The sequence below is a fragment of the Vitis riparia genome, chromosome 2 (assembly GCF_004353265.1).
Source record: "Vitis riparia cultivar Riparia Gloire de Montpellier isolate 1030 chromosome 2, EGFV_Vit.rip_1.0, whole genome shotgun sequence".
NCBI lineage: Eukaryota > Viridiplantae > Streptophyta > Magnoliopsida > Vitales > Vitaceae > Vitis > Vitis riparia.
In genome coordinates this window covers 7,695,623-7,720,012 of record NC_048432.1, presented here as the reverse complement: position 1 = coordinate 7,720,012, position 24,390 = coordinate 7,695,623, and the positions used below count along the sequence as shown (strand labels likewise).

The 24,390-nt window shown below is 39.9% G+C and overlaps 1 protein-coding gene across 2 annotated transcripts in view; it reads left to right on the top strand.

The window, feature by feature from the left end:
- Positions 1–24,390, top strand: part of LOC117931331 (protein SENSITIVE TO UV 2) — a 78,288-nt gene that overhangs the window by 34,018 nt on the left and 19,880 nt on the right. For both annotated transcript variants that reach the window (XM_034852291.1, XM_034852282.1), the window contains exon 7: positions 987–1,069. In XM_034852291.1, the coding sequence (XP_034708182.1) occupies positions 987–1,069 (83 nt within the window). The remainder of the gene's footprint in view (positions 1–986; positions 1,070–24,390) is intronic.

Genomic DNA, 24,390 nt, shown 5'->3' with positions numbered 1-24,390 from the left:
GAGCAGATATGATATATATATAAGTGAACAATAAGGGTGCTTTGCCAGTAGGCATGTTTGATGGAAGTACAAAAGATCTTGGTACAATAATAACTTGGTATGATAAAAAAAACATGATTAGGTGGCCCTCCTCTTAGGGGGGCATGGAGATGACTATTGGAGATATCCTCTTGATGAAGTAAGACTAAGGGCCAGGAAAATAACAAGTAAAGGTGGGGAAGTGTGCTCTCATAGCCCAACTTAGTTACTTTGCATGTTGAAGTAACCCTTAATTCATTAATACTACACTATGAATGTTCCATCATGAGATTAGTTGAAGACGACAAGTATCCTTTGTGTTGTCAAAATAGTTGTAGTAATAGAATTGCTTTAATAGTAGACAGTGATATTTGTAGTGGGTGCATAGCTGCAATAAGACTGGCTCTTCTAATGATGTGATTTCTACATGTCATTGATCTTACATGCCACAATAGTCATGTGGTGTAAATTAGAGATCCATGTGTCATTGTGAAACTCGGGTATCAACATTATTGACATGAGTTCTTTGGGTCAAAGCACAAGGAAGCATTTTGAAATTCTTGAATTTGGTACTGCTAATTTGTCATGCATTGGTTTTGTTTGGAGTTGAATTTTTTTTTTGTGTTTCAATCAAAATGAAATGGAATTTAGTTCCTTGGCAACAAACTATTCTTTTGCATGTTGTCATATTGATTTCTTGCCTATGTTTTCTTTTGTATCATGGAATATTAACTTCTATTGGATTAATGATGCTTGAAAGTTGCTTTCTTGTGTACATATTAAAATTGCACTGATGGTGATTTAAATTAATCTTTAACATGATCTATTTGATTGCCACATAAGGAAGGGAGTGATTGCTTTTCTTTATTTCTTTGGATGTCACTCGTGAAGTGTTGGTTTTCAATATCTTTTATTATTTTTTATTTTTCTTGTTCTCTGTTTTCAGAAACCAGTTCGATTTTGTGCAGGTTATTATTGTTCATAGATCTCTATGTATACTGCATGCGGTTTTGAATCACTTGTCTGGTTTAGAAAGGAAAGCTGAAAGAAGGTACGGATTATATCTGTCATTTTTGCTTTGGTCCTTGTGTTTATCAGTTATTTAAGTTTTATTATACACCTGATTTGAAAGCTTTTGATTGTATAGCTTGAGAAATGCTTCAGCTGAGTGTTGTTTGAGTTTTCAGTCCTATATGGTTACTTCTTTTTATTTTTATTTTATAGATAGGAAGCAATAGGTTGAATTAATCAAAGAAAATAAGTACCAAGGAGAGTGAGGTATCCTTCAAACAAAGTGAGATGACAAAGCAGAGGTGAAGAAGGCATAGGTAAAATAAATATAATGGGAAAAAACTATAGAGTTGGGAGAAGAAAGGGCCCCAGGGGAGGATGGTGGTTTGGTTTGACTTCTGAGCAAAACAATCTAGAGATAGCTTTCCTCTTAGACAACCTGCCAGCCAATCCTTGCCTATGGATGAATCCTCCTCAATCAGAGAGAAAGTTGTTGAGGACCTCCCCCTCCCTAAAGAAACCTAAGAAATGGCCATTGCAGAACTCCTTCCACCAGAAGGTTACTGATGCCTGTATTAGAAGCGAAAATCAGACCCTCCAAAGGTTTTTGATGAAAGAGCATTCCAAGTTATCTCTGTAGTCTTTAAGAATGCCTATAATGCATGATTGATCCAGGTGGCCTGGAGTGTAACTATCAACCAATTTTTTCCTTTCCTTTTTTACCCAAACAAGTGACTTTTCTATCCAAAGAAATGAAATTAGAATTCTTGGTCACAGAAATTAATGGAGATGACAAGAGCGGCACACTGTTGTGATAGGCTGTCTCTCCCCAGCACAAGCCCTAGAATGATGTAAGCAACAAACTGTAGATGTCCATAGGGATCACCAAAGGAAAATGTTATATAGATATTAGCTGGAATAGGATCAGGTGGTTTCATTTTTTTTTTTCCTTTTCTTAGTGTTCTTTAATATTAGTTCTAAACATCTATATGTATGGCTTGTCAGTAATGTGGGGATAATCTATGAAACTATGTTGAAATATTGACATTTCGGGGCCTATTTAATTAATAGCTTTTACTCAAGTTCTTTGAAAATCTATGGTAACAGAAGGTTTCTTTTTAATTTGTAAAAAGCTTATAAATGCTGGAACCCCATACTGAACACTCTTCTGCTAAAATCCTCAGCTTTAAGTACTCAAATGCACAAGTAAGCTTTTTAACAGTCAGACAGCTCTTAGGCAACCAAGAAAGCTGCACTAAATGGAACTTTTGTTGGTATGTATATAATTCTGTGTACTGGAACCCAGAAATTCTGCATTTGCATTAGAGGTGAAAAGGTTGATTACTAGTAATCCTCACCATAGGACAGTCCTAAAGTAGCTCCCTACAATCAAATAATAAGAGGCTAGAGATTTACCTTTTTAAGGGTTATGGTGAGGAATTGGGAATTACGACTTTTGAGAGTGGAAAAGAGAGTGAAGGAAAACAGCATGAGAAGGTAGAGAGGAAAGAGATAAAAATCTTAGGATATGTTTGGTTCCCAAAAAATGCTAGGGAAAAAAATGCTATGAAAAATAATTTTCTCATGTTTGATTTTACCATAGAAAATATGAAAGAAAATCAAATATAATTTAAAATTAGTTAGAAATTTATGTATTTTCAATTTATTTCATCTTTATATAGAAGAGTTAAAATAAGTAAAATGAATTTAAAGTAACATGTAAAAATAATTAATTTACTTTAAATTTATTTATTTATTTATTTTCCTTCATTTTTTGTCCTACTTTTTCTCTCTATTTTCTTTCCCTCTCATTTTCCCTTAAATTCTTTGGGAATCAAACATAACCTTAGTATTTTTTTTTAAGTCTTTCTTGGGGGCTATGTAAATCCTCTAGGCTACCATTTTGGCTTTATAAAGTTAACATATTAATTATGACTTTGAATTGATTTTGAAAAGGCCTATGACAAGGAGATCCAGAATAGAAGGGGTAGTCTTTAAAATTGATTTTGAAAAGGCCTATGATCATTTAGATTCTAGACCATGTACTTGAGAAAAGGATTTAGTTCAAAATAGAGGTCTTGGATGAGAGGATGCTTGCTCTTGGCAAGTTTTGCGGTTTTAGGTGGTGTTTGTTTTTTGGCTTAATAGAAAAAACAAAATATTTGGCTTTTTCTATTCAACTAAAAGGAACCTATTGATATCAACCAACATAACTAAAGTGAACTCGTTTTCAATAGGTTCAGTTTAGTTATGATGATTGATATTAATAGGTTACTTTTAACTAAAAACAAACATTTTCTTAGTGAATGGAAACACCAAGTAGATACCTAAGACAAGGAGATCCTCTTTTTCCACTTCTTTTCACCATTGCAATTGATTTTTTTAGTGGTAGGTAATGTTCTATATATTTTCAAGTAGTAGAAAACCTATGCATATGAGAGGAGGCAGAAGTGGGTTTGCTGTGGACGCCATGTCCTTTGAAATCTCGGTGGATGCGTTCAGGGAGAAGCTTAAGGGGATCATTATGGAAAGAAGCAGAGGTTTTACGTCGTGGATCAAGTTTGGGGGCCTCAGTTTATGTTGTCTGTTGGAAGGAGTGGAGGCTTGCTGCAAGGGTGAGCATGTGAAGAGGTTTGTTAAAAGTTAGGAGGATGGAGGAAGTTTAGGTTGGAACGTCGTGCAAATGACATGAGTAGGTTCATTTTGGGCTCCGTGGTTGACTCAGAAGCAAAGAAGTATTGTTTAGTGTTCCCAGAGGGGAAAGGCATTTTGGGCGGGTGGACCACTTTGACTGAAAAGCTTTGTTCTTGAAGAATTTCTGAATTCCTTTATTGATGTTTTAGGTACACACCATACACATATATATACACAAAAGACTGAATAAGAAAATATCAATCTAGCTTGATTCTCTCCTAAAATTAGGAAACTGAATCATCCTAAATGATCTCTCCTTTTTTATCCCTAAAATACTTTCCTAAATTAAAACCCTAACTTTGAATGCCAAATTTCAACACTCCCCCTCAAGCTGGAGAATATATATCATATAATCCCAGCTTGCAAGTTAAGTCTTCGAAGTTAGGCCTAGGTAAAGCTTTGGTGAGGATGTCTGCGGTTTGGTGCTTGGTAGGAACATAGTTCAATTTAACCGTCTCACTAGTCACCTTCTCTGTGATGAAGTGTCTGTCAATCTTAACGTGCTTGGTCCTGTCATGATGCACGGGGTTCTTTGCTATGCTTATAGCTGCCTGATTATCACACATCATCAGAATTGGAGATGAACTTGTTTGTCCCAGTTCACTAAGGACCCTTTTTATCCAAATCCCTTCATAGATTCCTTGTGCAAGAGCTCTATACTCAGCTTCTGCACTACTTCTGGCTACAACTGATTGCTTCTTACTCCTCCAGGTAACAAGATTTCCCCAGACAAAAGAACAATATCCAGAAGTGGACCGCCTGTCAATGATGTTTCCTGCCCAATCCGCATCTGAGTATACTTCAGTGTCACGGTTCTCTGTCTTTCTGAAGAATAGACCTTTTTCTGGTGTCATTTTTAAATATCTAAGAATCCTGTAGACTGCTTCCATGTGATCCTCAGTGGGGCTGAGCATGAATTGACTTACAGCACTCACTGCAAAGCCAATATCTGGCCGAGTGTGTGAGAGATAAATCAAGCGCCCGACGAGCCGCTGATATCTCCCCCTGTCTACTGGTGTACTTTCTTTCTTGATACCAAGTTTCTTCTGACTATCCATAGGAGTATCAATTGGTTTGCATCCAAGCATACCGGTCTCCTTAAGAAGATCGAGTATGTATTTTCTTTGAGAGACTACAATTCCCTTCCTTGATCTAGCCACTTCCATTCCAAGGAAATATTTCAAATTTCCAAGGTCTTTAACTTCAAACTCTTCTGACAAATACTTCTTCAAATTCTGTAATTCCTCCATATCATTCCCAGATAGAATAATATCATCAACATAGACTATCAATATGGCCATTTTTCCGGCATGAGACTTCTTGACAAATAAAGTATGATCAGCCTGACCTTGTTTGTAGCCCAGCTTCAGAATTGCTTTTGTGAATCTATCAAACCAGGCTCGGGGAGATTGTTTAAGGCCGTACAAAGATTTTTGGAGTTTGCAAACCTGATTCTTTGCCATACTTCCTTCGAAACCAGGTGGTATTTCCATGTAGACTTTCTCTTCTAGGTCACCATTTAGAAACGCATTTTTTATGTCCAGTTGTTGCAAGCACCAATCTTGATTGACAGCCAATGAGAGAAGAATCCTGATAGTGTTCAGTTTTGCAACAGGAGCAAAAGTCTCCTGATAGTCTATCCCATAGGATTGTGTAAACCCTCTAGCTACCAAACGAGCCTTGAATCTCTCGACTGATCCATCTGCTTTGTATTTTATGGTGAAAATCCACTTGCACCCCACGGGCCTCTTCCCAACCGGCAAATCTGTGATAGTCCACGTCCCATTCTTCTCAAGTGCATCAATCTCATCTTGTACTGCCTTCTTCCATTCTGACATTTTGAATGCCTCTTGTACTGTGTTGGGAACCTGAGTATCATCAAGAGAAGTAGCAAATGCTCTGTAAGATGGTGATAGCCCTTCATATGTAACATAATTCCCAATTGGATGATCTGTACATCTCCTAACACCCTTCCTCAATGCAATCGGCAGAGTAGAATCATCAATGCTGTGAATTAACACCTCTCCAGCCCTATCCTCACCTATGTTCTCTTCAGGAAGACTTGAATTGGAGTCAATATATTGGCCACATGTTGACTGTGATCCATGCTCTAATTCCTGTATTTTCCTCCTCCTGATGTAAACTTGTAAGTTCTCATTAGCAAGTTGTGGGGCTATAGGTTGAATAGGCATGGGAGACTGGATGGTCACAGGAGAAGGAACATTTGTGTGTTGGGCTGGCTGGACTGATGATGGCATGGGTGTGGACAACTCAGTGGGCGCGAATTGGGAAGGATTTGGTGACTCTGAGTGAAAAGAAGGTACACCCTCAAGAAGAGACTCCCAAACTTGATGTTCATTCATGCTCTCCCCCTGAACATGAGATTTGGGATAGAAGAAGACATGTTCAAAGAAAGAGACGTCCATGGTGGTGTAAAATCTTTTGTTGGTTGGAGAATAGCATTTGTACCCTTTTTGGGTTGGAGAATACCCTAGGAAAATGCACTTATTGGCTCGAGGAGCAAATTTGCTACGATTTTGAGGATACACATGAACGAATGCCGTGCAACCAAATACTTTGAGTGGTAAATCAGAAGAGGCTGCACGGGTGTGAGGAAATTGTTTTAAGAAAAGTTGACGTGGGGATTGAAAGGTAAGCACTCTGGATGGCATACGGTTAATCAAATAGGTAGCTGTGAGAATAGCTTCCCCCAGAAATAGTTTGGAACATTAGAGGAAAACATAAGGCATCGGGCAACCTCCAAGAGATGTCTATTCTTGCGTTCAGCCTCCCCATTTTGTTGTGGGGTGTCAACGCAAGAACTTATGTGGATAATGCCGTGATTTTGAAGATAAGTACTGAGACTACTAGTAAAGTATTCCTTTGCATTATCTGACTTGAGGACTTGAATTTTGGAATTGAATTGATTTTGAACAATAAGATTGAAGGTTTGAAAAATGTGCCCGACCTCTAACTTTTCTTTCATAAGGAAAACCCATGTTACCCGCGTATGATCATCAACGAATGTCACAAACCATCGAGTGCCAGAAATATTTTTTATCCAGGAGGGACCCCACACATCACTATGTACTAGAGAGAAAATAGTCGAAGGTTTGTATGTGATTTGAGGATATACTGTTCGAGTATGCTTTGCAAACTGACAAATTTCACAGTGATAAGATGCTGGATTTTTATTGATAAATAATCTGGGAAACAATTTTGCAAGGTAAACAAAGCTAGGATGACCAAGACGATAGTGTAACATTATAATCTCACTATCTTTATTGACCTTAGAATTTGACATAGAATTGAAAGACTCTAACATACTCTGAGACTGTACGCAACTTGCTTGAGAGATTTGGTTTGAGAATTGGCCACATGAGAGGAGGTAGAGCCCGGAACACAGTTCAGCACTGCCTGTCAAAATATTGTGTGAATGACCGAATACCTTGGCCTTGAGTTTTGTATATTATATATAGACTTTACAAGGATGCTTTACATGGAAAGCAAATAAAAACAAATAAATTACAGCATGATTCTAGCCCTATACATGTAAACTATAATCTATCAAATAATATATGCTAACTGTACAGAATAATCAATGGAGAAATAAGGAAACAATTGTGGGCTAAAATAAGGAAAGAAGGGTGGACTAAATTAAGGAAAGAAGTGTGGACAGCAAGTGTGGGCTAAAATATGGAAGGTGTGGAGGGCTAAAATAAGGAAGGTGTGGACAGCAAGTGTGGGCTAAAATATGGAAGGTGTGGAGGGCTAAAATAAGGAAGGTGTGAAGGGCTAAAATAAGGAAGGTGTGGACAGTAAAATAAGGAAGGTGTGGACAGCAAAGCTGTCCTTTGACAGCCCCCCTCAAATTGATGCAGGTTGATCAACAAGCATCAATTTGCTACTTAGCAAGCAATGTCGATGACGAGGGAGAGCCTTGGTGAAGATATCAGCTATTTGTAAGTCGGTGGAAATATGTGGAAGAGTGATAACACGAGCTTCAAAGGCTTCACGGATAGAGTGACAGTCCACTTCAATATGCTTTGTGCGCTCATGATAGACAGGATTGGCCGTGATCTGAATAGCGCTTGTATTATCGACATGTAGAGGTGTAGGATCGGTCTCAGAAAAATCTAACTCCGCAAGCAAACCTCGAAGCCAAATGATTTCAGAACAAGCAAGAGACATCGCCCGGTACTCAGATTCTGTAGATGACTTAGAGACTCTGTCTTGCTTCTTACTTTTCCAAGATATCAATGCATCACCTAAGAACACACACCAACCAGTGATGGAGCGACGGGTATTCGCACAACCAGCCCAATCAGCATCACTATAAGCAGCAAGGCGAGTAGAATTGCCTGCAGGGAAGAACAAGCCACGAGTAGAAGTGCCTTGAACATAGCGTATGATCCTACGAACGGCAGCCAAATGAAGATGACGAGGAGTCTGAAAGAACTGGCTGACTTGCTGTACAGCAAAAGAAATGTCCGGTCTAGTAATGGTGAGATAAACAAGGCTACCCACCAACTTCCTGTATAAACTGGGATCAGCAAGTAAGTCGCCCTCCTCTTTGCGAAGCTTGACATTTAATTCCATGGGAGTATCAACAGAAGTAGCCCCTTGTAGACCAGCTGTAGCCACCAAGTCACTCGCATACTTATGTTGATTGAGGGAAATACCAGAGGGACTATGATGCACCTCAAGACCAAGAAAATATGTGAGAGACCCAAGATCTTTCATATGAAAGGACTCGGAGAGATGAGTTTTGAGCTGACCAAGTAAAGCAGAATCGGAACCAGTGATCACAATATCATCAACATAAACCAAAAGAACAACAATACCCATGTCTGATTTCCGAAGAAACAAGGAAGTGTCATACTTGCTCTGCCTGAATGAAAATTGTAATAAAGTGGTGTGGAATTTATCAAACCAGGCTCTCGGAGCCTGTTTGAGACCATAAAGAGAGCGACGAAGCTTACACACATGTGAAGTCGGAGAGGGAAACAATCCCGGGGTGGCTTCATATAAATACACTCTTTAAGATCCCCATGAAGAAAAACATTTTTTACATCCATCTGATGTAGTGGCCAATCACTGGAAGCAGCAAGAGCTAGAATCGTACGAACAGTAGTCATTTTAGCCACAGGAGCAAAGGTCTCTTCATAATTGACACCATATTCCTGATTATTCCCAAGTGCAACAAGCCGAGCTTTGTAACGATCCAAACTTCCATCAGATCGGACCTTGACTGAGTAAACCCATTTGCAACCCAGAGGAACGATAGTGGGAGGACAGGGCTCAATGTCCCAAGTGTGATTGGCCTCTAGAGCGGCAATTTCTTCCTGCATAGCTTGTCGCCAACAATCATGCTTAGCAGCATGTGAGTAGCATGTGGGAATATCAAATTTGGACAATGCAGCAGTAAGGGCTGAAATAGAATTGCCAGAACTGGAAGAGGGAAATCCATACCTATTCGGAGGTACAGACACTTGAGAAGAGCGACGTACTGAAGGTGCTGCAACTGACTGCATCTGGAGCGTGGTAGGATCAGATATCGGGTGAGCCACTGAAAGAGACTGTGGGCGGGAGCGTCTCGTATACACAATACCTGGTTGAAAGCGAGAACTGACTGGATGAAGATCTGAGAACTGTTGCTCAAAGGAGGGAAGGACCACAGTAGAAGAGGATGACACAGTAGAAGAGGATATAGGAAAGAAATGTTGATTTTCAAAGAAAATAACATTCCTAGAAATACGTGTACGATGTAATGTAGGATCATAGCAAACAAATCCCTTTTGACACATATTATATCCCAAGAAAGCACATCGAACAGATTGAGCAGATAAATTATGTCGCTCATGAGGAGGTAAATGAACAAAGCATACACAACCAAAAATACGAAGGTGATCATAACTAGGTTGCTTAGCAAATAAGCGGAAATAAGGAGACTCCATATGTAGGACTTGAGAAGGTAAACGATTAATCAAGTGAGTAGCAGTTTTTAGAGCCTCTACCCAAAACATGGATGGAACAGAAGATTCTAACAAGAGAGTACGTACCACATCTAAAAGATGACGATTTTTGCGTTCGGCAACTCCATTTTGTTGAGGAGTAGAGGGACATGAACGTTGATGAATAATACCCTTAGAAGCCAAGAATGCTTGAAACTCAGTAGACAAATACTCACCACCGGAATCTGTGCGTAATGTCTTAATAGAAGTAGAAAATTGATTGTCAACATACGCTAAAAACTCAGTGAAAGTATGAAAGACCTCAGATTTAGAGCGAAGAAAGTAGACCCAAGTAAATTTGCTATGATCATCAATGAAAGTCACATAATATTTAAATTTCTCATGTGAACTAACCGGGGAAGGTCCCCAAACATCACTATGGATAAGATCAAAGCAATGAGATGCTCTACTTGCATGCAAAGGGAAGGGAAGAGTTTTACTTTTACCAAGTTTGCAAGAATCACACTCAAGAGATAAAGAATAACGATCCTTATTACCAGGTAAATCAGAGTTCAATACATGAGATAAGATTTGAGTATTGGGATGGCCTAAACGACGATGCCACACCATACTAAGATCTGAAACATTATTACAAGCAAAAGACTTAATAGAAGAAAGTGGAGAAAATCTGGAACAGGTAAAAATAGTGGAAACAAGCGCCCCACTTTAGGTCCCTTTGCGATCGGCTTCCCCGTTACCTGGTCCTGCACAACACAACCATTACCAGAAAAATTAACAGCACAATTGTTATCAACTAATTGGCCAACAGAAATAAGATTTGTGGAAAGCTGAGGAGCAAGAAACACGTCAGTGAACTTAGAGGAGGCATCGCCGATAGCAGCTATGGGCAAAGAGCTCCCATTGGCAGTCTGAATGGAAGATTGACCAGCGTAGGGCCGAACATGACACAAAGCGGTGGGATTATTAGTCATGTGATTAGAGGCCCCCGAGTCCACGTACCAGAGTTTAGTAGAATTGTTACCTTGAAACCCCATTGCTGATAATGCTGAAATTAACATCTGTTGCACCATTTCTGGGGTGCAGTAATCTGGTGTAGGAGGTGCAGGAATAGAGCACGCAGCTGAAGGAGAGTCGTGTGTTGCAGAAGTTGCTACAAGAGGGATAATAACCGAAGTCTGAAATGCTTGGGCCTGACGATTCTGGGGGCGAATACGACATTCTTTGATAATGTGACCCTTCTTCTTGCAATAAGAACAAAACTTCTTAGGGCAAGTGGCAGCAATATGCCCATATTCCTTGTAGCAAAAACACTGCAAGTTTTTAGAATGCATAGGTGGTCCACGGCCTTGGGCAGCATAAGCTACAGTTGTCGTCCCGGAACTGCCATGAGATTGCTCCAAAATAGCTTGAGTACTAAGGCGTTGCTCTTCGCGAAGTAACTCACCAAAACAAATATCAAGAGAGGGAACAGGAGATCTATTCAGTAAAGAGGAGCGGACAGATTCATATTCCGGACGTAGTTTCATAAGAAACTGATCACGCCGGGTAGTCGCGTGAATAGTCTGAATAGTTGAAAGAGCAGCAATAGGAACATCCGCTGTAACCAAATCAGCATATTCATGCCAAAGAGTCAGAAATGCTGAGTAGTAGTCCTGGATGGAAAGACTACCATGTTGAAACGTGGCAATCGCATGTTCTAATTGAAAGCGACGAACATCGTTATCTTGATGATAAACTTTCTTCAAATAAGCCCACATAGATTGAGCGGAGCGATGGGGCCGCAAGTGGGTGACAATATGAGGCTCCACTGAACCAAGAAGCCAAGACATGATGCGTGCATCAAGCACAGCCCATGAAGGAGAAGACCCAACATCCTGAGATTTGTCAAAAGTTGATGGTTTTTCAACATCCGTGCCATCAATATGACCCAAAGGTCTTTTCCCTTGAGAAAAAGTTCAAATTGAAATGCCCAGGTAGAATAATTTATGCCTGTAAACTTAACACACAGAGGTGCGGAATCCATAGAAAATAAATAGAACCCGAGACAAAAGGATGGACCAAAAAAAATCCCAGAAGAAAACTGAACAACCACAGAAATACTGAGAAAAATGGTTGTGGTTGGGTGCAGCACGGATCAACACAGACTTGACCGAAAGATACGAGAGGCACCTCCGAAACCGAAAAGACAGAAAAGAATTTGAGGGAAGAAAAATTAGCAACCTTGCTCTGATACCATGTCAAAATATTGTGTGAATGACCGAATACCTTGGCCTTGAGTTTTGTATATTATATATAGACTTTACAAGGATGCTTTACATGAAAGCAAATAAAAACAAATAAATTACAGCATGATTCTAGCCCTATACATGTAAACTATAATCTATCAAATAATATATGCTAACTGTACAGAATAATCAATGGAGAAATAAGGAAACAATTGTGGGCTAAAATAAGGAAAGAAGGGTGGACTAAATTAAGGAAAGAAGTGTGGACAGCAAGTGTGGGCTAAAATATGGAAGGTGTGGAGGGCTAAAATAAGGAAGGTGTGAAGGGCTAAAATAAGGAAGGTGTGGACAGTAAAATAAGGAAGGTGTGGACAGCAAAGCTGTCCTTTGACACTGCCAATCATCTTCCCCGATTTCAAGTCATGAAAAACACACGAGTTTGGATAAAATTTAGTAACACATTGAAGATCACGGGCCAATTTGCTAATGGACAAAAGATTACAATCCAAGTTTGGAACATGGAGGACAGAGTCAAGATATAAGTCTTTAGTAAGTTTGATAGAACCTGTCCCGACAATTTTTGACTTTGAACCATCAGCAATATGGACAAATGAATGACCATTACTTGGCTTGTAATTTTGAAGAATGGCAGCATCTCCTGTCATGTGATCAGAAGCACCTGTGTCCACTATCCACGGCTTCATTCCTCCTCGATTAGCAGTGAAGGCTACACCGGTAGTACTGCCACTGCCAACTTGGCTTAATAGTTTCTGTAGCATCTTCATCTGCTCTTTGTTGAATGGACTCGGCTCGGGAACAAATGTGCTCTCAGAGTTGGCAGCCACGTGTGCTCTGTCATCTCTGTCAAACCGTGGCTTTGGTTTCCAATCAGCCGGTTTGCCATGAAGCTTCCAGCAAGTCTCCTTATAATGGCCTGGTTTCTTACAATAATCACACCAAGGGCTATCCCGTTTCTGACGATCTCCACCACTACTATTAAATGACCGAGCAGCAAGGGCAGAGGCATCCAATGTTGGGGCAGGTTGCTCTTTGGATCCCATCATCACTTTCTTTCTACTTTCTTCATGCCTAACCTCTGAAAAAGCCTCCCTGAGACTTGGCAGGGGTTTAATGCCCATGATTCGGCCTCTAACATCATCCAATTCCCTGTTTAGTCCTAGGAAAAACTTGAACAGTCTCTTTTGTTCCACAATTTTCCTGTATGTTGCTGCATCATCAGAACATTTCCATGAGTGAGTCTCGAATAAGTCAAGGTGTTGCCAATACCTTGTGAGTGTGTTGTAATACTGAGTAACTGTCTGCTCTCCTTGGCGGAAGTCATGTGGGGCTGATTCAACCTGAAAAAGTTCTGAAATATTTTCAGAACTTGAATAAGTTTCTTTGGCTGCATCCCATATGTCCTTTGCAGTCCTAAACAACAAGAAATTTTCACCTATGTCATTGTTCATGGAATTGATAAGCCATGACATGATCATGCTGTTTTCAATCTTCCACTTCCTGAAACCCGGTTCTATAGTTTCTGGCATGACTGCTTCTCCAGTGAGGTACTCATCCTTTCCTTTACCGCAAATGAACAGCAACACAGATTGTGACCACTGTAAATAGTTATGGCCATTTAATTTGTGTCCTGTGATGAGAATAGGAGAGGAATCACTGCCACCAAGGTTTGGAATTTCAGATCTGCCCCCTGATTCTGGTGACGTGACGCTGGATACTTGTGATGATGCCATTCCGTATTTTGTCATGGACCGGAAAGGTAGAAGAAAACTTCCCAAGGCACGTGCAGGGATTGGAGTTGAGAAAAAATAGTCGGAGGACGTCGGAAAAACTGATCGGAGGGCCTGCGGAGGCAAAAGAACCCAAAAGAGGCACGTGCAAGGCTCGGATGGCAAAAACAGGTATGAAGGGTGGCTGGTCGGCGTCAGGCGAGCCTGGAGTAGGAAGCGCGTCGCTGGAAAGTGGCTCACACGCCCTCACGTGCCGGCGCGTGAGATGCAGTCGCCGGCCAGAAAAACGCGTGTGGGCGGCGCGTGGATGGTTTTCTGGCTCCGGTGCTTTGGGAAAAGTTGGAGATCTCCTCCAGGCGTTCCTTGCGGTGTGAAAAAAATCGTTGCCGGAAAAGTTCGCCGGAAAAATCGCCGGCAGTGAATGTTTTCTGACGACTATTCGACCGACCGGAAAGCGTTTTCTCCCTTGGCTTTGAGAACAGGGATTGATGATCGGAATGAGAGATGGCCAGAGAGAGAGATGACCGGATTGAGAGATGGTCAGAGAGATTTGGCCGGAATGAATGATGGCCTGAATAAGAGGTGGCCAGAAGGGATTAGGGTTTCAGAAACTGGCTCTGATACCATGAAGAATTTCTGAATTCCTTTATTGATATTTTAGGTACACACCATACACATATATATACACAAAAGACTGAATAAGAAAATATCAATCTAACTTGATTCTCTCCTAAAATTAGGAAACTGAATCATCCTAAATGATTCCTTTTTTATCCCTAAAATACTTTCCTAAATTAAAACCCTAACTTTGAATGCCAAATTTCAACAGTTCTCTTAGAGTAATGACCTAAGAAGAGTCCAAGGGTTTCCCTAGTTCTGTTAGGACAGAGAGCAGAGTTGGGGTTCCTGAGGAGAATGCGAAAGAGTCCTTTGCTGATGTTTTGAAATCGAGAGCAAGAAGGTTAGGGGAAGCGGTGTGGCTACAGCTTGGGGAAAAGGATTTGCTAAGAAGGAGGGAGCTGTTGGACTGGTGTTTGGTTGGGAGATAGGGAGAGCATTCCGTTTCTGTTCCAGACTTGTCTGCACTGGGTAGCTGAGGAAGATTTCACTGGAACCTGAGAGGGGTGAAGGTTGCGAGGCTAGGGGGTCCTTTCATTCTATTCGAGTTTAAGGATAAAGTAGAGGCAGAAAAAGTGTTGTTTAAGGAGAAGTTTCTGCAACTGGAGAGGTGGGACCCAAAAGCGGGGTGTTTTCGAAAAGGTAAGCAAGTTAATGAAGTATGGGTGAGAGTAGTGGGTCTACCGTTGCATTTTTGGAGTTTGTTGCAGTGGATGAAGATACTGTTGCATTTAAGTAGTTTCAGTGGTTTAGAATTTTGGTGAAACTAAAGGGCTTGGAGTGGCCAAGCTCTTTATAGGTGGTTGTTGGCTCTACTTGTTATCCTATTTAGCTGTGGTGGGAGGCGCAACCAAGGGTGTTGAAAGTTGTCCCGATGTTCAGAAGTGGGGAGGGAGAGAAGCAGGAGGTTAGGGTTGAAGGAGGGGGTGGCTCACCTGCTGGTTGTAACATGGATTAGGTGCAGCCTCTTTGGCAGTCTGCAGAGGCTGCTGTGCCGTGCGAAGGTAGAGAAACTTGCTGCTGAAAGGACTGCGCGCTGCTGACTCTGACTTTGTGTCAATGGGAGGGTCAGAGGATGAAAGGCGTAGAGGAAGGGTGTCCTTTGTTTTGAAGGGGGCCTCAGTTGAAGGGCCTCTAGCCCATTGCATAAGCAGTGTGGGCTAGGTGATGGAGGTAGAAGTGGAGAGGAGGCCCAGTTTTTTTGAGGTAGGCCAAAACAGTGGCCTTTTAAAAGGCCCGTGGAATGTGGGCCGACCTATTGCTAAAGAGGTTTTAAAAGGGGCTAGGGCTCTCGGGGGCTTTTGAGCCGTTGACTGTTGGAGGCCTGATGGAGATGGTTTTGGTGTCGAGATAGGATCACTTTTGTCGGCGTCTCATTGTGCAGAGATCACCGGCGAAGCTCTCTTGGAGGAGGCCTCCAGGTACATGATTCCTCCCCCTTGTTCTTGGGGAAGCGGGATCTTTCTTCTTCTTCTCTCTCGGGACTAGATAGGGCACTTGTCACCAATGGCAGGGGATCTAACCGGGGTTGTGTTTTAGAGGCAGATGCACTACCATTAATGGACCCTTTAAGGGTGATTTTGGTGGATGGGAGGGTGACGGAGGGCTCTAGCTATTCGAGTAAGGAATTAGGGATTGTCGAAGAGGCGTTAGAGGATTTCTCAGAAAGGGCAATACAGGAGGATTTGGAGGAGGGTGAGGAAGCGGGTACTCATAGTTGGTCCTCTAGTTGTTAGCCACTGCATAGGAATGCCGACAGAGGGGTTTGAAGGGGAGATTTTGACCTTTTTGAAAAGGATGAAAGAGAGGAAAGATCAGAAGGGGAAGATGGATATTAGAAAGAGAAAAAAACTGGGGTTTTCTTCTTAATAGCGGGGATCTTCTTTGCCCTAAGTGGGGAGTGTCCCCTGTTGACGAGCTTGGTGAGAGGCAGTTGAGAGAGGGTTTCTCACCTATGGATGAGGTTTTGATGTCGGAGGTGGTGCGTTTTCAAGGTACGATGGTAATCTCTTTTTCTAAAGCGAGGGGTACTCTCTTCTACTCCTTTCTTTGGGGATGTCGGGGAGGCTTGTCGCGAGGTAGGGTTGATTTGTTGGGGTGATTTGTCGCCGATGGATAGGGAGGACCTGTCGATGGTAGAATATGTGAGAAATGGCCCCCTTTCCATGATCTTGAAGGATGGGTCGAGGGTAAATCTTCAATCAAACTGCGCAGTAGTGGAATCGAATCTTTTGGTTGGGGAGGAGGAAGAGGCTTACGTTATGGGGGAGGGAAGTGCCCCAGAGGTGCAGAGGCGGGATATCCCCTGTTTCTAAGGAAATTTTAGTAGATTAATGGCTTTTAGCAAAGTTTTGGGGCTTCCAATGGATGGTTATGAAGAGGAAATTTTAGGCCCCTTGGCAAAACTGGAACTAAGAATAAAAGGGAAGACAGTGTGGTAGGGGGCCAAAAAGGCTAAGGTGAGCGGTTCAAAGTTGGAGAGGGTAAAGGCCTTATACTAGTGGCGAAGTCTATGATAGGACAGAAAATTTGACACAGGATGTTTAGTATGACTTCTAACACCTTTCTAAATAGCTATAGGAATATCAAGATCAATGTCAAAGCCATGATTAAGAAGAGAGGGATTAGAAGGATTAGTTTTTGTTAGGGATATGGACAAATATAGTACATACAACTAAAGACTTTAGGTGGAAGGGAGACAATGCAATTTACATGGGGTAGGTGTTGTTTTAAGGTGTTTATTAGAGTCTTGGAGTTCAGGCTTTTAGTGGGTATTCTATTGATAAGGTAGGTAGTTGTAAGTACTGCATCTCCCTAAAAGAACTCAGAATGTTTCTAGCAAACATTAGGGCTTTAGCTACCTCCAACAAATGTCTATTCTTTCTTTTGGCTACCTCATTCCGTCGAGGAGTATCTGCACAAGAGGTTTGATGAATAATCTCATTCTCTAAGAAATAATTTTCAACGGTTTGTTTTAAATACTCCCCTCCACTATTCAACCTCACAACTTGCAATTTTGCATTAAATTGGATTTGGATCATTTGGTGGAACTGTTTAAGAGTGATGATAGTATCAAAATTTTCTTTTAAAAGATAGATCCATGTGGTTCAGGCAAAGTCATCAATAAAACTTATGAACCATTTGTTAGGAAGTGTCCCAAATTCCTAATTAGTATAGATTCCTTTTTGTAAAGAATATTATATAGAATATTTCTAGGTTGATATATTATTGTAATATTAGACTTCCTTATAGAATAAGGAAGGTTGTTGGAAATATCTCTATAAATATTCTAGGTCATGAGGGGAAAAAGTTATGAGATGGAGATGGGCCTGTAGAGACTATACAAGGTGGATAGAGATGTGAGGAAGAACGGGATGTACCCAGTGGAGCGAGATGGCTCGTAATAAGGTATGGATACAAGGAGTGGGGAAACATGGGATGTTTCGGGAACCCAATAGTTGTATCTGGTTCTGTCCTCTATAATATTCTCTATTGTATAGTGGAATCATTATCTCTCATCCGTGGACGTAGGCATGGTTGGCCGAACCACGTTAAAACCTCGTGTACCTTATGTGTGATTGTTTAATCTTTGTGTTCTTGAACTAACATTATTGGCATCAAAGCTTTCGCTGGCACTACAACACCATTTTGCTCCTTAACAACAAGGAACTCGCGTGAAGGGACCCAAACATTAGTATGGATGAGAGAAAGGAATTTCACCCCTTTTTTTTGCTCAAAGTATAAGAAATGTGGTGGCTTTTTGGATAACTTATAGACTTCTCATTACAATTTAGAAAGATCGAAGTTGATACACAATTTAGGATACAAAGTTTTCCAAGAGAAAAAAAATTGGATGCCCTAATCTTTCATGCATTATCCAGAGTTCTTTTCCCGTGTTTCCTTTTATCTGATGAACTTGAATCTTTCCTTGCTCCTTGATAACCAAGTAGTAGAGACCCTCCCTTTTTTTAGCATGGTCAGTCATCTTTCTTGTAGTTAGGTCTTGAAACACACAATAAGTGGGAAAGAAAGTTATAGAACAATTTTGAATTTGTTAATTTAGTGATGGACAATAAGTTACAAGACATATTTAGGACATGAAAAACTGATGAAAGAGTAATATTATGAGTGACTAAAACATTGCCTTTACCACTAATGGGAGTCAAAGATCCATTAGCAACCTATACTTTTTTGGTTACCAAAACATAGAATGTAGGATAGAAAAACATTAGACTTTTTCGTCATGTGATCGGTTGCTCTTGAATCAAGGGTTAGAATGGAGAATACTTGAAGTATTAAGTACTTGATTGTGCATAAGCACACGAAGTGGAGGAAGAGGAAACCTTAGATTTTCCTATAATCTTTTACAAGAGATCTAGTTCTTTTGTGAAAGGGAGACTATTTGAGGTTGATGCTAAATCTGGTGTCTCAATTGATGGTGCATTCATTACCTCACACTAAAATCCTTTGTCATTTCTAAATTGCTTGTTGCCCTTTGTGGCTGTCCTTGGCCTTTGATTATGGCTTTCCATGCAATTTCCAGCAAGTCTCTCTAGTGTGCCTTGGCTTATTACAATGATCACACTATCTAGTCTCATTTTCTCGCTTTTTTTCAATGTTTTCAGAATTGGACCGGAAATTGAACCTAAAAAGTTACCGGTTCACGGTTCATTGGTCGGACCGATGGTCAAACCTCAGTTGAACCGGTGACGTCATAAATATATATTTTATATTTTATTAAAATTAAAAATAATTAAAAAATATTTAAAATATATAATTATAAATTAAATAATATTTATAATATTATTTATTCATTTTTATATAAATGTATTAATGGTTTAAATTTATTAAACAAAATATATACAATATTTAAATATGAAAATATATTCAAAATGGTAAATAAAAAAAAAGTCGTATTTAAATATGAAAACAAATTGAAAATGAAAAAAAAAAACACATGTGATTTATATATATATTATTTTTTGAAATAGGCTATTTAGTTATTTTTTGTTAAAAATTAACACAAACAAGGATGCAACATAGTGGAGTAGTAATGCTTACTATGAGCTTGTGGTCTACGGTTCAAACCCTCTTGCTGCAGCTTGTAGGAAAAATGTTGATTTTTGCTTTTAAATCCCTTTACCTTATCCCACATCGAAAGTAAGAGGGAAAATAAAGTGCTTTATAAACCTCTTCCCATGTAACTCATGTTAGGCAATCAAGCCAAAGTGGTTGTTGGGCTTATGGTTCAACCCTTGATTAAGGGCCCATTATGCAAGATGGGTGTGGGTAATGAATGTTGGGCCAGGGAGAGGATCTAGTCCATTTTGTCAAAAAAAGGGGTAGGCCAACAATGTTGGGCCGTGAGGGGGAGTGGACTAAATTGACCCACTTAGTCAAATAAAGGTTGTGGTGTTGAACCGTTCGGTTCTCCAAAAACCGCTCGGCCCAAGCGGTTCGACGGTTCAACCGTCGGCCCAAGCAGTTCAGCACTGGTCCAATTGATAACCGGCCTAAAAGGGGGAACCGGACCGGAAAGGTCACCGGTCGACGGTCAGACCAGTTTTTAAAACACTGCTTTTTTTTAAGTCTGGGATTGTTGTCCTTAACTGTATTGAGTGTTGGATTCTCTTGTGGAGCTGGTCCCATCATGACAACCCTTCTAGACTCTTTACTACGCACATAGGAATAAACTTCATGTAAAGATGGAAAAGGATATTTTCCAAGTATTTGACCTCTTACATGATCCAACTGTGGATTTAGTCCAGGCAGAAGATCAAAGATTTGATCCCGTTCAATCATCTTAGCCAGCCTTGTTGCATATGCTGTGGATTCCACTTCAATATGTTGATAGAGATCCAACTCTTGCCACCAGACCTTCAATGTGTTGTAGTAGACTGTCACTGAGAGATCTTTCTGTTTGGTGTCATCGATCATGCTCTTCAACTCACTGATTTGAACATCTCCTTAATCAAAGAAAGAAACAAAAATGGTTTGCCAATTTTTGGTTACATTGAACTTAGTAGCCATGACATTATCATGGAATTTTCAGCATCCTATGATTCAAAAGATGGATCAGATTGTTTTGGTATCACAATGGCATCATGTAAATATCCCATTTTCCCTCCACTTTTAAGGAGAAGTTTTGCTGATTGAGACCACTCAAGATAGTTATGCCTATTAAGCTTCTCTGTTGTAATATGAATTTGGGATTATCGAAATGGGTTGTTGTCTTGGGTTGGTTCAACGAGATTCTACCAGAAGTTTCTTCCACAATTGGTAGAAGAAAACAAAGGAAGAAGTAAGGGATAAAAAAATGGTTGATGGCAATAGAAGGTTGTGAATATGATAGGCAAGGCTTGGCAATGAAGGCCAAGGGAAGAAAAAACTACCAGGAATTCTTTTAATGAAGGCCAAGAGAAGAAAAAACAACCAGGGGTGTTTTTTTAGCTCTGATACCATGTTGGAAAATAAGAAATCTTCTTATTCTCTCAATAAAAAATTAGTACAAATATATATACAACTTTCAAACTTGTACAATAAATGGAAACCAAAAAAACAGCTGACCTACTCCTAAAATTATTCCTATAAATCCTTTAAATTACAACTTCCCTAATTTACATGGTCAACTAATTTAAATATGCATAAAATCAGGAATAAATCAAATAAACTCCATGAAATCAGGAAAAATTGTTGGATTCCAACAGTCATCTCCTTTGCTGCCCTTTCCATTGATCGCTAAGAAAGGCAGTTCTTGGATTAGCCACAAGTTGAGGAGTATTATCCATTATCAGTGCAAGAATTCTCAGTCTGTACATTCCCTATCATGATTGAAAGTCCGCACTCTTCTCTTCTAATGGCATTTAAGACCTCATTAAGAATAGGCTCCTTTCTAAGAATCTGACTCCTAGCTTGGCCAAATTCAGATTTTAGACCTATAAGAAAATAAAAACATTGGTCTTTCTCCAAGCGTTGCTTATATTTGATGCTGTACGCACTTCCAGTCCAGGTCTTGATTGAGATCCATCTCTTGATATAAGTTATTCGGTATATTATAGTAGGCTGTCATGGACGTATGACCTTGCTTGATTCCATTTGCTCTCTGTTTTAACATGTACAATTGGGCATCATTCCCTAAATGTGAATAGGTCAAGTTCACTGCTCCCCATGTTTCTCTTGCTGTTGTGTAGAGATATATAGCTCTAACTGATTTTAGGTTCTATAGAGTTGACTAGCAAGGACATTAACATAGAGTTTTCCGCATCCCAGATTTGAAAGCTTGGATTGGTTGGAATCGAAGCCTTCTTGCTTCCATCTAGGAAACCCATCTTCCCTCTCCCTTTGATGAAGGACTTCACGGGTTGAGTCCATTGCAAGAAGTTTTTGTCCATTAAGTTTATGCGTTGCGATTTAGATGGTAGGACTTTCATTTAGGCTTACAACTTGCCCAATAGAGCTCTCTGATTTTTCAAAGGTGATCGACATCTGAATCTAGCAATGAAGGCTGGATTAAATCAAAAGAAGCACAGAAGAAAGAACCCAAGAAGGGGCTCTGATACCATGCTGCAAATGGTGTTCACAATTCTTTTATTAATTATAGAGCGATTACAACCTATTTATACACAAGAGTTAGCTGAACTCGAGATAAAGATAAAGAATTAAGGTAGTATAATTGCAAAGTATTCTGAAATAAGAAAATAATTTACCAATGAGGAAGAATTTAAAAGAATAGGAAATAGTTTACCAAGATCTTGATAAGGGGAAAAATTATAGACAACTAGAGATGGTTTTTTTTTTTTTTTTTTTTTTTTTGTGATAGGCATAGACAGGTAGAAATTATGCCAATAATTAGTGACTAGCTGGAAAATATTGCATGATCTTCAACAATTTTATTGTAAACAACCATGTGTATCCTGCAGCTTTTTATTTTTTATTTTTTACTCCTTTTTTTTGGCTTGTGGTAGTGAAAAAGAGGGTAAGAGAAAGAAGAAGAATGAGAAGATAGATGAGAAAAGAGATATATAGAATCTTAGAGTTTCACTAAAACTTTCTAGGAGGCTGTGTAAATCCCTTTATGCTACAATTTGACTTTATGCTTTTCAATATTTTTTTATAGATAATAAAATTTATAGATATGACAAAAAAGCAGTACACCAGAAGTACATAGGATGTTTACAACAAGCACCAAACAAAAATGGAAAAAAAGAGAAGATGCAAAAAAATAAATAAATAAATTCTCTCCCTTAGCACTTCCCCAACCAATCTACAAAATCATTTAAAGGCATAAAGCCAACTTTTGTGGAGCCCATTTCTCCAGGTATAAACTCTTCTCCCTGAAATTTCTCATACCCAACTGCAACACCCTTTCAGCCACAACAACCTTCTGAAACTCAGACATAATGAGGGATGCACCCATCAAAGCCAAATGGAGTTTCCTCTTCAGGCGCATGTTAAACCTTGCCCATGATATTAGTGTATACAGGTCCAGGAGCTTATCTGAAATTCCATCCCATCTTTCCACAATGCAACACTGTAGGTGTTCCATATTTTTGTTGATTTTCCCCATTCCTATTTGAATGCACACTGTGTCACCCACCTTACCTCAATCTTTGCTAACCATCCTTGCATAAGAAACTCCTTTGAAAGGGTCTCCCTCTCCATGCTCCTGCAGTTGGAGACTAGCTGCATGGGCCATCTACTCAAACCTTTGAGGACATATGCCTAAGCTACTGAACTTTTTGGCACAAACCTTCCAACTCCTTAGGTATCCCCTACCTTCTAGAAAAACCAAATTGAACTTCTCTCCCACAGAAAAAAACAGAGCACTGTAGGAACCTTCTGCCACACATCTCCAGCTTGTAGTCCCTTCCTCCATCCAAGCTTTACTATAAGCATTTTGGTCATTATCATTTTTTTTTATCAGAAACAAAATATATGTATTAAAAGAGAGAAAAAAAACTTGAGAAGGATGAGAAATCTTCCTTGTGAAGTACAAGCTTGATCAAAAGAATTAAGTAAACCTCCACTAACCAAGGAAGACTATACAAAAGGTCGCCTAATCGAAAGAACTAAGTAAACCTCCACTAAACCAAGGAGGGCTATACAAAAGGAACAAAAGGCCTATACAAGTAAAACAACCTAACCCTATAAACCCTACTCTAGGGTGTACATAACGGAAGCCAACTAAGTTGGATTACACTCAAAGGATAGGGTTTAAAAATGTTTGTATAGTAAGCCCAGAAAGAAACATAAAAATGAAGCTGATCCCACATCATCTCCAGCGTCTTCCAAATGTCCTCAAAAATCCTAGCATTCCTCTCTCTCCACACAATCCACAACAAAGAGAGACATGCGATCCTCCAAAGAATCTTGCCTCTTATAGAATACCCAAAACACTTGAAGGAAATCACCAACATATCGCAAATATTGCTAGGTTGAACCCACTCCATCCCAGCCTGTGAAAAAATTCTACACCACAATCCCAAAGTAATCGGACAATGCAAGAAGAGATGATCAATTGTCTCTTTGTTCTTCCTATAAAGGATGCACCAATCAAGGTTAAGGGCTTTGAAAGGCATTCTCAACTGCAACATGTCATTGGTATTTACCTTCTTATGTGCCACTAACCAAACAAAGACCCTGACCTTAGATAGGACTTTTGATTTCCACAAAAAAATTAATTGGGTAGAAAAGAATAGAATTTGAGACAATGGATAAGGCTGAAAAAAATTATTTAACTGAGAAAATTCCGGAAGAGGACGGCATCCAAGCTTTCACATCTGGAACAAAAGGAGTCAAACGAACAAGGGAAAGTAAGGACTTTGGTCTTTCAAGATCCACAATCTCCTCATTAGTTAGATTGCGTCTAAAGACTAGATCCCAAGACAAAGAAGTGTTGCTACCCAGAATAACTGAAATAGGACGAGTTTTAGTAGTGGTGATTCTAAAAAGTCTTGGAAATTGTAAACAAAGATATTGGTCCCTCCACCATAGATCTTCCCAAAAACGAATTTTGGTCTCATCACCTACCACAAAACGAATGTGTGTAGAAAAGACTTGAAGAATATGAGCAATGGCCTTCCAAGGGCAACGATGTGGCCA